The sequence below is a fragment of the Podarcis bocagei genome (genome assembly GCF_964188305.1).
Source record: "Podarcis bocagei genome assembly, chromosome: 3".
Lineage (NCBI taxonomy): Eukaryota > Metazoa > Chordata > Lepidosauria > Squamata > Lacertidae > Podarcis > Podarcis bocagei.
In genome coordinates, this window is record NC_138127.1 from 66,062,408 (window position 1) to 66,077,765 (window position 15,358).

A 15,358-nucleotide genomic window follows, 5' to 3' on the forward strand; every position below is an offset into this window, starting at 1 on the left:
TGAGGCATCAAGCATCAGGGTTAGTGTTGCTTGGGGGTTATAAACTGAAGCGGCACATTTAAAGGTGGAAGAGTTTTTCTAGATTCGCTGTAATATGTCCTCCCGTGAGACTTTTTGTTTTTTGTTTAGGGGAGAAGGGGATGAACGGGATTAAATTGTTTTAGTCAATGAGAAACATTCCTGTTTTCTCTGGCTCATGAAAACTCATCACTTAAAATTTTGCTTGTTTTGTGTATTACCTAGGGATGCCTGACATGAAAGGTGTTTTATAAATGTATGTAGAGGCCAGATGTATTGCCAGATGTTGTACAGGAAAAAAATGCACTCCAGCTAAACAGCTCCTGTTTGTATTTAATTTTTCTCTCACAGAGTCTTAGGGCCAGATACGATATGACAGCAGCAGACTCATGCAGAATTTGGTTTGCCACCAGATCCCTATAAAATGATGGTGTGTGTGAGAGAGAGGGAGTGCAATTTAAATGGTAACATATGCAGGCAAGGAGCATAAAAGTCTCACTGATTCCACCACCAATGTTTCCTTCCAAGAGCACTTTTTAATTTTTTTACCTGGTGATGGCATGGGGCTGGTTCTGTTCTTCCCTGTGTTGCATTTTAAACCACCGTCCCATCAATCCAGCTTGAATCTGAATTCCATCACACCTAGTTGCAAGACCTATGAAATCTCCTTTGTCTGTATATGCCCACTCAATCACTTGTTCCACATTTGTAACAAGTCACTCTTTTAATGTAGCAGCACTCGCTTTAGAACTACCAGCCTATTGACATCAGGCAGACATCTTCACTGTATGCTTTTTGGAGCTATATCTATTTGTTTAAGCAAGCCTACCATATCAGCAAATTTACAAATTTTCATTCGTAATGTGTAATTCCCAAAGGCAGAAATTCCATTTCTTTTTCAGAACTCTCTATAATGAAACAAATAATAACATCTCAAGATGTGTAGTAAGATTTTGAAATTTCCATTGAAGGAACTTCAGTTGCATTTTAATTTCTCTTCTAACCTAACACCTACACTTCTTTTCAATTAGAAAGTTTCTTAAAGACTTTCACAATGAAGCTGGTGGGAACAAAGAATTCAAAATCCTCCCCTAATGCAAGCAGCAGCAACAAACCACACCATCCATGGCTTATGCTGCAGGCACAAAATACATTTACAGTGGTACCTCGGGTTACATACGCTTCAGGTTACATACGCTTCAGGTTACAGACTCTGCTAACCCAGAAATAGTGCTTCAGAACTTTGCTTCAGGATGAGAACAGAAATCATGCTCCGGCAGCACAGCGGCAACAGGAGGCCCCATTAGGTAAAGTGGTGCTTCAGGTTAAGAACAGTTTCAGGTTAAGTACGGACCTTGGAACGAATTAAGTACTTAACCCGAGGTACCACTGTAATGCACTTTTATATCCCATGGCTTCCCCCAAAGCATGCTGGGAACTGTAGTTTGTTAAGGGTGTTGGTAATTGCAACTCAGTGAGAGGTCTCCTAACCGGTCTTAGCATCCTTAACAAACTGCAGTTCCCAGAATTCTTTTGGGGAAGGAATGTGCTTTAAAAGTTTGTCATGTACAGAGCCTTAACACTATGTTCAAATGGAGGGTCGTGACTTACACAGCCCCCAGTTCAGATGTTAACATTAAACCAGTGATCAGATCATGTTTTGTTGCTCCTGTGTGGGCTAGGGGAGGAGGGAAGCAGGGGAAAGATCTCTGTACAGTGGTACCTCGGGTTACAGATGCTTCAGGTTATAGACTCCGCTAACCCAGAAATAGTACCTCGGGTTAAGAACTTTGCTTCAGGGTGAGAACAGAAATCGCGTGGTGGCGCTGCAGCGACAGCAGGAGGCCCTATTAGCCAGTGTGAGAGCCAGTGTGGTGTAGTGGTTAACAGCGATAGTCTCGTAATCTGGGGAACCGGGTTCGCGTCTCCGCTCCTCCACATGCAGCTGCTGGGTGACCTTGGGCCAGTCACACTTCTTTGAAGTCTCTCAGCCCCACTCACCTCACAGAGTGTTTGTTGTGGGGGAGGAAGGGAAAGGAGAATATTAGCCGCTTTGAGACTCCTTTGGGTAGTGATAAAGCGGGATACCAAATCCAAACTCCTCCTCCTCCTCCTCTTCTTCTTCTTCTAGCTAAAGTTCTACCTCAGGCTAAGAACAGTTTCAGGTTAAGAACGGACCTCCAGAACGAATTAAGTTCTTAACCTGAGGTACCACTGTATTCACAATATGGCACAATGGTTAGAGTGTTGGACTAGGACTTAGGAGATCAGGGTTCAAATCTCCACTCAGCCATAAAGCTCACTGGGTGACCTTGGGCCAGTCACCATCTCTTAGCCTAACCTACATCACAGAGTTGTTGTGAGGAGGAAATGGGGAGGAGAACCAAGTACACCACTTTGAGATCCTTGGAAGGTAAAGGTTGTATATAAATATAATAAAAAGTAATAATAATTTCATATTTTACCAGTATGCTGCTATAGCATCTAGACCAGTGAGCATTTTGTAGTTAAGAAAAAATAATCCTGCCTCCATAAGCATCATAGCTAGGAAAACAAAAAGGAAAGGAGAAGGAAGCTCCCCTGGCATATGAATAAATATATGCAAAAAGTGGAGAATTTTATTGACCTATGATCCTAAGAAAGGGATAGCTGCTAGCTTTGGACAATCCAAAGAGGAATGTCACACTTGCCTGTCTCCCAATATTCTTCTCACAGTAATTTGCAAACACAAAAAATCAAAGTTGCTATTTTAATATCTGCAGTAATTCAATTTGTATTCTTAAAATAATTTCCAGAGTGATAGATGTGTTAAAAATTTTGTAGCAAAACCAGAGTCTTATGACACCTTAAAAGCTAGCACATTTATTATGGCATAAGCTTTTTTTCTGGTAAAGTCTAAATCTAAGAAGCTAGAGTTTGTTTCATTGGATTTTCTACATTACATATTTCATAAACCTTCAATTCTGTCATTTGTAATAAAATTTTAAAAACCCTCACTTCTTGCTCCGAGTTTACCATCTATAGCCACCATCTTACAAACAAGTGTTAATTTCAAGGTTTCAAAAAATTGCCTACTTGAGTAAATTTATGTATGTATTCATGTTTACTGAGCTGACACCTAATTATGCACTAACTAAAGGAAGATATAAGAAGTAATGATTGACAAATTTATTCAGTTTATGGAGTTTGACAATAGTAAATTTTGTGTATTTCACACAATGTACAGAGAATCAAATAACATTTTTGCTACACCAACATACAAAAGTTTTTTAAGTAGTAAAAAATAACAAGTACTGACATAAGCAGTTCAAATGAATGTTGTATAATTTATGTTACCTTACCAATGTGCATGTTACTGCAGCATATGCTCTTACAATGCCACTCTGGTAATGTCTAGGCAACAATGGCGGCAGGTGCCTATGGGAACTGGCAGGGTGGAAGGTGGGGAGACCAACAGTAAGTGGAGCCAGAGCCAATAGCCAGCAGAGCCAACTTAATTCTAGTATTGTCCCTGTCACTTTCCCTGCTCAATTCTATTAGGACAACACTGAGACTAAGAAGGAGGAAGCTGGCCAGAAGTGCACGCCTTAGATTGACTGCAACTAAGATAGGTTGCAACTAACTGGGTTGGTTACAAGAAAGAAGGCACACAGGTGGAGGCAGACTGAGTTTGGTCCCCATTGGCACTAATGTGCAGACCTCTACTGCAGACCTGCCTGACCCAACCAGTCATCCTCCAGTTTTTTGGTCTATAACTGCAATTAGCCCCAACCAGTAGTAGACCAAAACAAGTGGAGCGCACTGAGGTGTGTGTGTGGGGGGGGGGTTGGGGGGGCAATCTAGGACATATGATGAGTTCTTGATGCAGTTACTTAGTACACCAGCCTCTCCCCACTTAGGGCTTATTCACACTTACCATTTGCCCCACACTTTTGAGGCACAGGCTCATGCTTTCAAGCACCACATCCAAGCACTTTCCCCAGAAAACCTGATCTTTGCTTTGATTTACTGGTAGAGAGTAGGTTTTTGCAGGGAAAGCAACGGGGGGCGGGGTACTCAGACAAGGAGCTTTAAGGAATGGACCTGTACCAAGAAACTTGGCACAAAAGGAAGTCAGGATGAGCCATTTTGTCTCCAAGAGTAGCGTGCTGTTCCTAGGTCATTGGTTCTAAACTCTCATTAGGATCATCGATAGTGTTTTGGGTTTTATTTGTTTTCTAATGTAGCCATAGCTACCTAGAGTCTTTTTCAAATCAATATTTATTATCCCTCCTTGTGATTATTTTATGTTGTAAGATTCGGATTACTATTTCAAACTCACACACTCTCATGACTTAAAATGTAGGTACTTCTCCCCATTTGGCTTGGTTTGCTCTCCTATGGTAAAATTGTGTTGTAATGTTTGTTTTCGGTCACTTGGTGTTGGTTTAGTGCTGTTTGCTTCAACATCTGTGAAGATATAGCACACAACATAGTAGTGACACCTAGTGATAGAAAAAGAGTATTAACATTCTTAAGACTAAAGAGACTGCTGTTGACTGCAGGGGAGCCTGGAAACAGACATCCCTTGAACTATGGAAGAACAAAAAAGTAACTCTCCAGTTCTGTATACTGTACATTAAACAAACCATTTAGAGGGGAAAAGGAAAGCTCAACTACATAACACTATTTTTTAAAGAAAATACTGCTCTGTGGTGGTTTTTCTCTCATTTGAGTTTTAATATAAACCAATGTATACTATGACAGAAGGAAAACAAGCCCAAGTTGGGTAAACTGTTGTTAGGACATACCCCAAAGTATTACTTTTAGAACGTAACAGTCCTGACTGACCTTGGGGCAAAAGTGCAATGCTATTTTATTATTTACTGAATTTATATCTTGCCCTTCCTCCCCAAGGAGCCCAGCATGTTGTCCTTTCCTTTACTGAAGTTGGTGATCTAGTAGCTCACTAAGAAGCAGTCGTGGTTTCCTATTTTCATACTCAGTGCATAGTTTCTAAAAGGAGAACTACAACTGGGAGGAAACCGTGCCTTTTGATCAGGAAGCCCATCCCCACAATCCCATCTGGAGTGCATGTGTGGCCAGGTTGCGAATTCTTTTAGCAGACTTTTTGAAACGAAGGAAGGCTTCATGGTAAGAGAAAAGAGATCTTGCCCCTTTAAGATCCCTGGCAGAGGCCAGCTCTCCCTTCTCCGCGGAGAAAACTGCACCTGTGCAACTTCGGCCTCCCACGGAAAAGACGAAAGGAAGTGACTACGAAAAGCCTACGGAAAAGGAGCTTCTCCCGCGCAGGTTGTGCGCGCAGAAGGGGCAGCCGGAGAAGATCCTGGTCCTTTTCAGAATAAGAAAGGACGCCCCCTGAAAGTTCTCCACGCCGCCCTCCTGCAAACATAGCGAGCAGCAGGGAGTTGGGAGCCATTAAAAGGTAAGCAGAAGTTACAACAGATGAGGAACCGCTGCTGAGAGCCATTCAGGCAGGCAGAGGAACTTGCTGCGAGAAGTTTCCCCTCAGCTCCTGCGGAAATGACTGGACGCGCATCCAGCGCAGAGCCATTAGTACAGCCGCAGGGCGGGAGGGCCGCATCCGCAGCAGGTCTCTGGTCCCGGGCAACCCTTCAGGCAGGCCTCGCCTCCCCCTGCCTATCCCACCCGAGACCGAGGGCCATTATTCCCCACCATGCTTTGCGCCCAGAGAGTGTGGGGTTGAGCGGGGGGGGGAGAGGAGCACCCGCACAGCTGCTTGGATCTCTCTCTGCTCCCTCCCGAGACCGCAGAGCAGCAGCAGCAGCAGCAGCAGCAGCAGGGCGCGCGCGGACTGACCCGGGACCGCGAGTGCCCGCCCCTTTCCCAGCACCTTCCCTGCCCAGCCTGGTGGCGCCGGAGCCCCGCCCCGCAGCGCTCCGATTAGCCGCAGCCCCGAGTTTCCTCAGCTTCCTTGGCCGGCCATTGGGCGGGCCGGGGCTGTCGATTAGCGGCGCCCTCGCGCTCCGATTGGACGAAGCTGCGCCGTGGGCCGGCTGCGCTGTCAGTCAGGGGAACTGGTTCGGGCAAAGGAAGGAAGGAAGGAAGGAAGGAGGGGAGCCGAGGAAACATCTGGCTGCCGCAGCCCGGGCCCGTCTGTGCCGCCGCCGCCGCCGCCGCCGCCGTGCGTGCTCTTGCGCTGCGTGCGCCGGGCTCCCCGCCCCTCCCTCCTCCTTCCCGCTCTGCCGGCCCGGGATCCTCCGGGGCGCTGCTGCTGCTGCCATGGGGAGCCGCTGAGGCAGCGCGGGGGCCGCTTCGCTCCCACCTTCCCCCCCGCCTTCTTCCTCCCCCCGCCCCGCTCTCGCTGCCCCGCGGGGCGGCCCCTCACTCTCTCGCTGCCTCGGAGGCGGGGAGCGGGCGGGACGCCGGCGGGGGGCGCGGGGAGCTCGGAGCGGCGGAGGGGGGCAACGGCGGCCGAAGGAGGAAGAAGAGGAGGAGGAGGAGGAAGCAGCGGCGGCGGCGGCTCAGGGAGACTTGGGGGCCCCTCCAGAGTGTGAGTCCCGACCGTGACCCCCCGATGGGACTGGGCGGGCGGAGGGGGGCTGGGCTGAAGCGACCCCTTGCCGGGGAGAAGGGGAGGCGAGCAGCAAGTTGTTGTCGCGGGGGGAGGGAGTTGTGGGGAAGCTGAGAGGCTCCGGGGCGGTTAAGGAAACTTAAGTGTGCGGGGTAGGAAGTTGTGGGGGCAACGGGAGGGCCCTCGGAGGGTTTGACTGGTGCGGAGGCAACTGGTGAACTGGTTAAAGTGAATTGGGGGGTGGGGAGGGGGCTCTGCGAGGGGAAATCTCCCCCTCCAAAGCAGGAAGCCAGAGGGTCTTGTGGGGGTGTGGGGAGTTGGTTGGGGTTAGGAGCAGATGAGGCGTGTGGGTCAGTGGGTCAGGGTGGAAAGTGAACATTCCTGAATGGTGGGGGTGGGGGTGGGAGCAGGTGTGCTTCTTGGGGCGGCTTGTACAGCACCAGGGGCAGCTACGTGTGGACTGGAGATGTGGGGCAAAGCAGGTCCAGCCCCTGAGCAAGAGTTCGCAGCTTCCCATGCAGGGTGGGAGAGTGAGGAGGTTTTGCAGGGGGACGGGGAGGGGGGCCTGGGCTGAGCTAAGGAACAGATGGGGGGAACAGAGACGAAGTCCTTTGTGTGTGGCAGAGGCAGTGTGTATGTGTTTTGTTTTGCAGCTCAGGAGGTCAAGGGGGGGGGGTAGGTGATCTGGGGAGCAATGCAGCTGTGGAGACAAGGCGGGGTGGCTGAGGAGAGAGCTCTGCTCCCTCCAGGACTCTTGTGCTCAGTTCTTCCAGCTATTTTCCTTTTGTTGTTGCTCTGGTTACTGTGATCTGGTCTGTTCTTGCATTTGTCTGCTTTCTTCTGTCCTGTTGGTTCTTCTTTTCCTCACCCACATCCCTCTTCTGTGCATTTGCTTTGCTTTTTGGTTTCTCTGCACTCTTTACAGAGTGTCAGAGGGCTGGATTAAGTTATAGTTGGTTTAATCGCCAACTTTGTTTCTCCATGAAGAGTGAAAGTGTGGGTGTAGGTGTTAAATCTGCCCCATATTCACCCAGTTCCTTTTTCTAATTTTTGGTATTCTGATAAGAATGGTGGCAACTAGGGCAGGGCTTGGATTAGATGATGGCTACTGCTATAGGTGTGCATAGTTATGAATAAATGGTGCGGAGAAGTTAGTTCATTGAGCGTAAAGTTAGTTGATGGCCTGGGAAAGTCAGTCAGGGAGACTCATTCTGCTGTGTTGTTCATTCTGCTTTGTTGAACAGCTCATTTCATTTTAGTTTATTGCTCCTTTATACATGATACTATCCTGTCAAGTAAAAAGAGATCAAAACAATTTTTCCCATGCTCAGTAAAAAAAGTTACATGTTTTAGTGTAGGTGGTAGTACTGCTGCCCCCATTCATTAAAATCAACACATTATTCAATATTTCACACCAATATTTGACAACCCTCATTTGAGCAAAAATAATGCCATATTTTGCAGTGCAGAGGACAAAGTATTAAAAGGAGAAGTGTTCTTATTTTTCTATGTTTTGTTTTTTCAAGTGCAAAATGCAGTACAACTTGAATTTGGACTCCCTATTTATTTTATATTAAGTGTTCTGAAAGAACATTGGGTTTCATTACTATATACAAATTCCTAAGCACTCTGTTTTTTGCGCGAGTAAAATACTCTGACAGAGTATGGTATTTGTACAGTCTTTAAAAAAATAAAACAAAGAACCCCCTCGATGTACAAAGAAGGGGTTCATTGAGTTAAACCAGTTGGAGGAAAGTCATCTGCTAAAACGAACCTCTGGGTTCAGTTAAAATGGTTTGGTATGGCTTGAGTAAGTTCTCAGTGTATGAAAGACTCTGCAAAGTTGTGACAGAAGGGTTGCTATACTGTATATGCAGTGGAGCCCCATATGTTTAAGGGTTTTTTCCCCCTACTTTTCTGTGTTAGAAAGTTTTGAAAAAAGAGACTTTGAAGTATTTTGTTTATACTAACAGACAAGAAAAGTTCTCCTAAGAAAAAGCTGGTGGCAGGAGTGTAGAGGAGTAGCATATGGCATTAAAAGGAGCACAGCTGGAGGTAGCATTTCCATCTGAACATGATGTCAGAGCAGCTGACAGCCTGCCATCCCTCAGCCTTTTATTCTAACACACAGACAGAGAGTGAGTGTGTTTGCAGATCTGTGTGTAGGGAAGGTATCTCATTCCTCTCTAACATCATCTCCACTTTGCATCTGTCTCTCTCTTAGTCTGCTTTTTTTCCACCGATCTAACAGACCTGGAGCCAGCAAGACTCGGACAAAAGGACTTAATCAGGTTTATGTGTGCTAAAGGTAGGAACAGCAGTAGGCTAGCTACAGTGTATTTCTCTCTTGGTGTTTGCTTATCTAATTTCAGAATAAGAATCCCATTACTTGTTTAATGAGGTTTAGGAAGAACAAGTACAATTCAGTGAAAAGGGGATAAGAGTTTGTATTGAAATTAAGCTTGGAATATGTATTGACCTGTTTGTTCTTGTGCAGTTGTATCAAAAGTAACTCTTAAATGATGTAGTTCCCCTATTTTTATTTTCTCAGTCAGTAAGACAGCAATTCATACTGCAGGGGATAAATGTTATGGCCATACAGTAATTAAATATTCTGATGCCGCTGCTACTTAAGGATAAAAAAGAAGGGTTTGAAATAACATGCAAGATAGAAACCAAAGTACATATGAATTCCTTGTGTGTGGTGATTTTCACTATTCAGCTTTATTCTTAAAGCCGCTGAGAACTCCAGAAATCCACAGCCTTACTCTTTCTGAAAAAAATTGGAACTCATTTGTGGGTTAAACTTTAGAACCCCCCTCCTTCCCCGGAGAATAACTTCGCTAGTCTCTTCTTTTTCTTCCTTCCTTGGGTATATATTAAGGAAGTTCATTTCAATACAACAATAATTGTTTGAGGGGAGGTTTTTGTGTTCACGACTAATTTAGAACTTGTAGATTTGAGCTGCCTGAATTGGCCAGACAGCTGTAATCGCACTCCTCTATTCTTAATCTCTTTATCTGGGCAGCAGCTGCCATATGGCCACAGTCAGCTGGATCAGATGTTTATAAGCTTCCTTCTTCGTCCCTCTCTGTCCTTTCAGCCTCCTAATTTGATCACAGCTACCTTGTGAGCTGCCCTCCAATCTTTATTTTTAGCCCTCTTAAGGATTAGGATGGATGTTGGCTGTGGGGCACTTAAAGTGATTGTATTGTAAATCTTCTTGCTTTATTCCAGCAGTAGTATTTTATAGAATATACTTGGGACAGGATTATAACTTTTAAGAATATATCTCTTTGCCAAAGATGCAGCTACTGTATATAACTGCTTTAGCAAAACTTGGATTGCAAGTCACAGAAATGAGGAAAATACTTAAAGCCTTAAAGTAGAAACTTCCAGTGCTTGTTTCAAAAATCTTCTCTTCTAAAGAGGAATTACACAGACAAAACTACCAGACTAATGCTTGAAAGAGAGGGAAAGCAAAATTATTCAATCTTTTTTGAAATATTTTTCTTATTATAGCATATTGGTCAAAGTATTCTCCAGAAATGAGATTAATAGAGGGGCAACCTCTTCTGTATAACTTTCACTTGTTTACATTTTAGTGTGCTCTTTTGAAGTTTTTGCCTATGAATTAGGGTTGCTTTTCAAGAGAGAGGGAGAGACAGAATACTGAAAAGACTAGCATTCCCAGATGAGGCCAAAATTTTATCTCTGCCAAAGCAATTTAGAAGAGCAGCCATTGTCATCTTGATCAGTTAAATATTATCTTCTATCCCTTCGGTGTAGAATTATGCATGCCACATTTCAAGTTTTTGCTTCTGCCCTCACATTGTAAGATTTGTTGTAACATTTAACTTCATCAAGCTTAATACTTGATTCCCCCCCCCCCACTCATCTGATTGTAAAATAAGCTGCTAATATATCTCTGGAAGATGGAGAAAGAAGATAGTTGAACAGAAAGAAGCTATGAAAAGTTGACTAATTTATCCATGTGATTTGTTGCATGCTGTTGGAAATACGGCTCGTTAATAACTTCATATCTTGCAGAAATTGTAAATGGGTGGGTACATAATTGATTACTTCCAATGCTTAACTAAGTCTTTTTTCCTCCTAGGTTATGAAGACAGCATGGAGTTTCCTGACCATAGTAGGCATTTACTACAGTGTCTGAGTGAGCAGAGACATCAGGGTTTTCTTTGTGACTGCACTGTTCTGGTAGGAGATGCCCAATTCCGAGCACACAGAGCTGTACTGGCTTCGTGCAGCATGTATTTCCACCTATTTTACAAGGACCAGCTGGACAAAAGAGACATTGTTCATCTGAACAGCGACATTGTTACAGCCCCAGCTTTCGCTCTCTTGCTTGAATTCATGTATGAAGGGAAACTCCAGTTCAAAGACTTGCCCATTGAAGATGTGCTAGCAGCTGCCAGTTATCTCCACATGTATGACATTGTCAAAGTCTGCAAAAAGAAGCTAAAAGAAAAAGCCACCACGGAGGCAGACAGTACGAAAAAGGAAGAAGATGCCTCAAGTTGTTCCGACAAAGTGGAGAGCCTCTCTGATGGCAGCAGCCACATGGCAGGAGATATACCCAGTGATGAAGATGAAGGAGAAGATGAGAAATTGAGCATCCTGCCTAGCAAAAGAGACTTGGCGGTCGAGCCTGGGAACATGTGGATGAGATTGCCCTCGGACTCGGCAGGCATTCCCCAGAGTGGCGGAGAGGCAGAGACACACGCAACAGCAGCTGGAAAAACAGTAGCCAGCCCCTGCAGCTCAACAGAGTCTTTGTCCCAGAGGTCTGTCACCTCCATGAGGGATTCGGCAGATGTTGACTGTGTCCTGGACTTGTCTGTCAAGTCCAACCTTTCCGGAGTTGAGAATTTGAACAGTTCTTATTTCTCTTCGCAGGACATGATGAGAAACAACCTGGTGCAGGTGAAGGTGGAGAAAGAGGCTTCCTGTGATGAGAGTGATGTTGGCACTAATGACTATGACATGGAACATAGCACTGTGAAAGAAAGTGTGAGCACTAATAACAGGGTACCGTATGAGCCAGCCCACCTGGCTCCTATGAGGGAAGATTCTGTTCTGAGAGAGCTAGATAGAGAGGACAAAGCAAGTGATGATGAAATGATAACTCCAGAGAATGAGAGAGTTCAGGTGGAAGGGAATATGGACAGCAGTCTGCTCCCTTATGTCTCCAACATACTTAACCCTGCAGGCCAAATTTTCATGTGTCCCCTCTGCAACAAGGTCTTTCCCAGTCCCCACATTCTGCAGATTCACTTAAGTACGCACTTTCGAGAGCAGGACGGGATCCGCAGCAAGCCTGCCACTGATGTCAATGTCCCGACCTGCTCCTTGTGTGGTAAGACTTTTTCTTGCATGTACACCTTGAAACGTCACGAGAGGACTCATTCCGGCGAAAAGCCGTACACTTGCACCCAGTGTGGAAAGAGCTTCCAGTACTCCCACAATCTGAGCCGCCATGCCGTAGTTCACACACGGGAGAAGCCACACGCATGCAAGTGGTGTGAACGCAGGTTCACACAGTCCGGAGACCTTTACAGACATATTCGCAAGTTTCACTGTGAGTTGGTGAACTCATTGTCTGTCAAAAGTGAAGCACTGAGCTTACCTACTGTCAGAGACTGGACATTAGAAGATAGCTCGCAAGAACTTTGGAAATAGAATTTTTATATATATAATTAATATATATATATATAAATCTATATAGTTGTGGTACAGTCTAAAAGCAGTCTTGTTTCCTTGAACTGAAAGTTTGGCCATTAGCTTGTTTTATGCACTTTAAGGCGGCATGAACATTTCATTACTTAGTGCTCTGATAATATGAACTATAGAAATGAGACTAATAGACTTCATAAATGTCTCCCCATCAAGTACTTCTTTTAAACAAAACTGCAAATGAAAATAATGTGATTTTTTAGGTTCTATTTAACCTTCCATGCAACACTGCATCATTTCAAACTCCATTTAAAACAAAAGGCAAACAGAAATCCCCTCCAGTGTTTTATCAATTTGTTTAAATTTTTTAAAAAACTGCATGCATCTTTTCTAGCTGTGGGAAACCTGAATGCTTTTAGACCCAAATGATAAATTTCCGAAATGCTGGAGTATCTATTTTTAAACAAACGGTTGAGATATTGTAATTTGTGGATTACAACAGTTCCCAATTAAAAAACAAAAACCACCAGATTTTTGAAAATACACTGGAATTGCTGGGACTGTGTGAAGGTTTGCTTGGGATAAAAAAGGACGTTGCAGCTTCAGCAGTTGCGAACTGTGCATTTAAAAATGTGAATTACTGTTGTATACTGTAATTGATTAAATGGGCTGGGGGGTGTCAAGGAAATTGACAAGTTGTATTAATGCTCTCAGTTGAGTCTTGAAAAGTAAATATTAACGCTACGGAAATGCATGCGTTTCAGTATATTTTTGTCTTTGTTTGCATTGTATAACTTTAATGAGTGAGTTTTAAAACTTATTTAATTTTTTGTAGGGAAAAAAAACACCACTGGAAAAATTGGTGTTAATGAAGAACATAAATGCACTGTTTTTTATTTTATATAATTTAAATTAATTGCCCACTGTCTTTAAGTTGAACAAAAGCTACATGTTGATTTTAGCTATGTAAAGGAAGATAGTAATGTTTACAAACAGGCTTAGAGATTTGCATGTGCAGTGTACATTTATCAAAAAATCTGATTGCACAAAACTCATGCCAGCTCTAACTTTAGATGCATACATTACCCATATGAGCATTTTTAGAATTCCTGCTGCACAAATTAACAATAGGTCATTCATTTTTCGCCCCTTGAAAAGATTCTATGGAGTGAAAAAGCCCCAGGCTGAAAGGACTAGAAAACCTTGATTGACATGGGGTGGAATAGGGTGGGGTGGGGGAACGGCAGGAGAAAAGTTGGGGGAGGGTTTGTGAACTGTGTATCCAAGCAGCAAAGTCTGCAGCCTGACGTGTGGTTTTAATGATCAACACACGGGGCAAAAGCATTTTGCACAGTGTTTGTTTTCCTGTCTTGCACTTACAAATAAGGTCTATGGGAGTAGCATGGAAAATTGTTTTTTCTTCTTTCCGCTTTTGTTTAGAATTTGATCGCCTTAACTACTGTAAACATAGCCTATTTTTGTGCTTAAGAAAAACTGAATGGAAAACTCCATTGTGTATTGCTGGACTGTTTTGGAAATATTTTGGTCAAATGTATGTTAATTTGGCTGTAATGGCATTTAAAACAAAAAAAAAAGCTGTGAAAATGGCCTTGGAGCATTATTTTTAGTTACTTGAATAGTCTAGGTTTTAAAAATACATTCTTTTTATTAATTTAGAAAAGACAATCAGTGTCTGAGAAAAATGGACTACTTTTGGAATTTTTTTGTGGACGTGAGTGATTGTTTTTTCGGGGGGGGGGGTTGGCTTTTAGTTTCACATTCTTCTTTGGTTCTAAAAATTAGACTGACATCTAGCTTTGACAATCATAGTATGTTTTATTTTCCTGAGGGGGAGGGGGAATAACTTATAATGCTGTTTAGTTTTGTACTATTGGTGTGTTGGTGAATTTTTAAACTGTGTGCTAACTGCAATAAATTATACATACTGAGAAATCAATTAGTTGTCTTCGCCCCTTTTTAAACACTTAAACTCTAGACAATTTTCTATAATGTACTATATATGTCACCTTTTGTCCAGAGTCCTCTTGGTGACTTTGATTTTAAAAAGTAAGACTATTTCACAATCTGTAACAAAAATGATTTATGACAGGCAAATGTAACATTTTAAAACGCAGCGTTAAAAAAAATTCTCTGTTCTACAATGAGAAAGAATAGTTACTTTGCTATTCAGTAAGTAAGACTGTTCTAAGTTTACGAAGGTGTTAAACTCTAAAATCTGTCAAAACTTATTTATGTTACATATGTGGACAGTGTGAATTGGGATGGGTAAGAGAGAAAAAGTAACAATTTGATGAAATTATTAGTTAACAGCTGGAACCCACAAAACCGAAACAGTGGCTGTCCCAAATAGTTTGCATTCAAGTTACCTGAATTTGCCCTAACCACTTTTCATTATGTAAGAATAAAGAGCCTGTCTCTCAAATTCATCAGTGAATTTATCATATTTTGGTAGACAAGATTTCCTAAAAATGTCTAGGCAAACCATTGAAATGGAACTCCTTTACTAATTGTGTGGTGAAAAGATGTCTCCTCATTATGGAAGAAGCTGGGGTTATGATCCTAATCAGGATCTAGCTACTTTTGAAGCATATACTATGGCACACAAAAAATATTGAGAGTATTATGTACTAAAGGAAAGCTATACTGTATTGCCATTTAGTTAGGTACAATTTTCACAGTACTTAGTGCACTTCATCCCAGTTTTTCAAACAATTGTTGTATGTAACCTCAACATACATTTAGAACTTTTAAAAAAGAAATTTTGTTACATGAATTTATTTAAATCTTGCACTTATTTAAAAAATGCTGTTTTCTCCTAGAAGTCTATAACAACACTTGGTTTGGACTTCATTTTTGTGAACTGTAAGATCACTTATGGACAGTAAAATTCAGATTGCAACTCTAAGTATAAGATGCAAAGTCTAAAGAGGCTTGTTTCTCCGAGATGAGAATTTTCAAATAACGTAGAGAAAATCTGAGATAACTAAGCGTCTCTATGAAGGAATTTAGCATCCACTTGTGGACATAGTGTCAGTTTCTTCAAACTAGCCTCTTCTTCCACCCAAAGCTCTTGGAAGTCTGGAAGAAGTT

At 43.0% G+C, this 15,358-nt stretch overlaps 1 protein-coding gene across 4 annotated transcripts; it reads left to right on the forward strand.

The window, feature by feature from the left end:
* Nucleotides 1–6,416: 6,416 nt before the first annotated feature.
* On the forward strand, nt 6,417–14,204 carry ZBTB18 (zinc finger and BTB domain containing 18). Of its 4 annotated transcripts, XM_081186989.1 has the most exons (3): nt 8,412–8,861; nt 10,671–11,358; nt 11,471–11,603. In XM_081186989.1, exons 1-3 carry the CDS (start codon nt 8,849–8,851, stop codon nt 11,475–11,477), a joined length of 708 nt encoding a protein of 235 aa, XP_081043115.1. In that variant the 5' UTR covers nt 8,412–8,848; the 3' UTR covers nt 11,478–11,603. The 4 variants fall into 4 exon arrangements, with proteins under 4 accessions (XP_081043113.1, XP_081043115.1, XP_081043112.1 ...); XM_081186987.1 differs by lacking the exon at nt 8,412–8,861 and adding an exon at nt 6,417–6,532 and having other exon boundaries at nt 10,671–14,204; XM_081186986.1 differs by having other exon boundaries at nt 8,428–8,861; nt 10,671–14,204.
* The last annotated feature ends 1,154 nt before the right edge of the window (nt 14,205–15,358 follow it).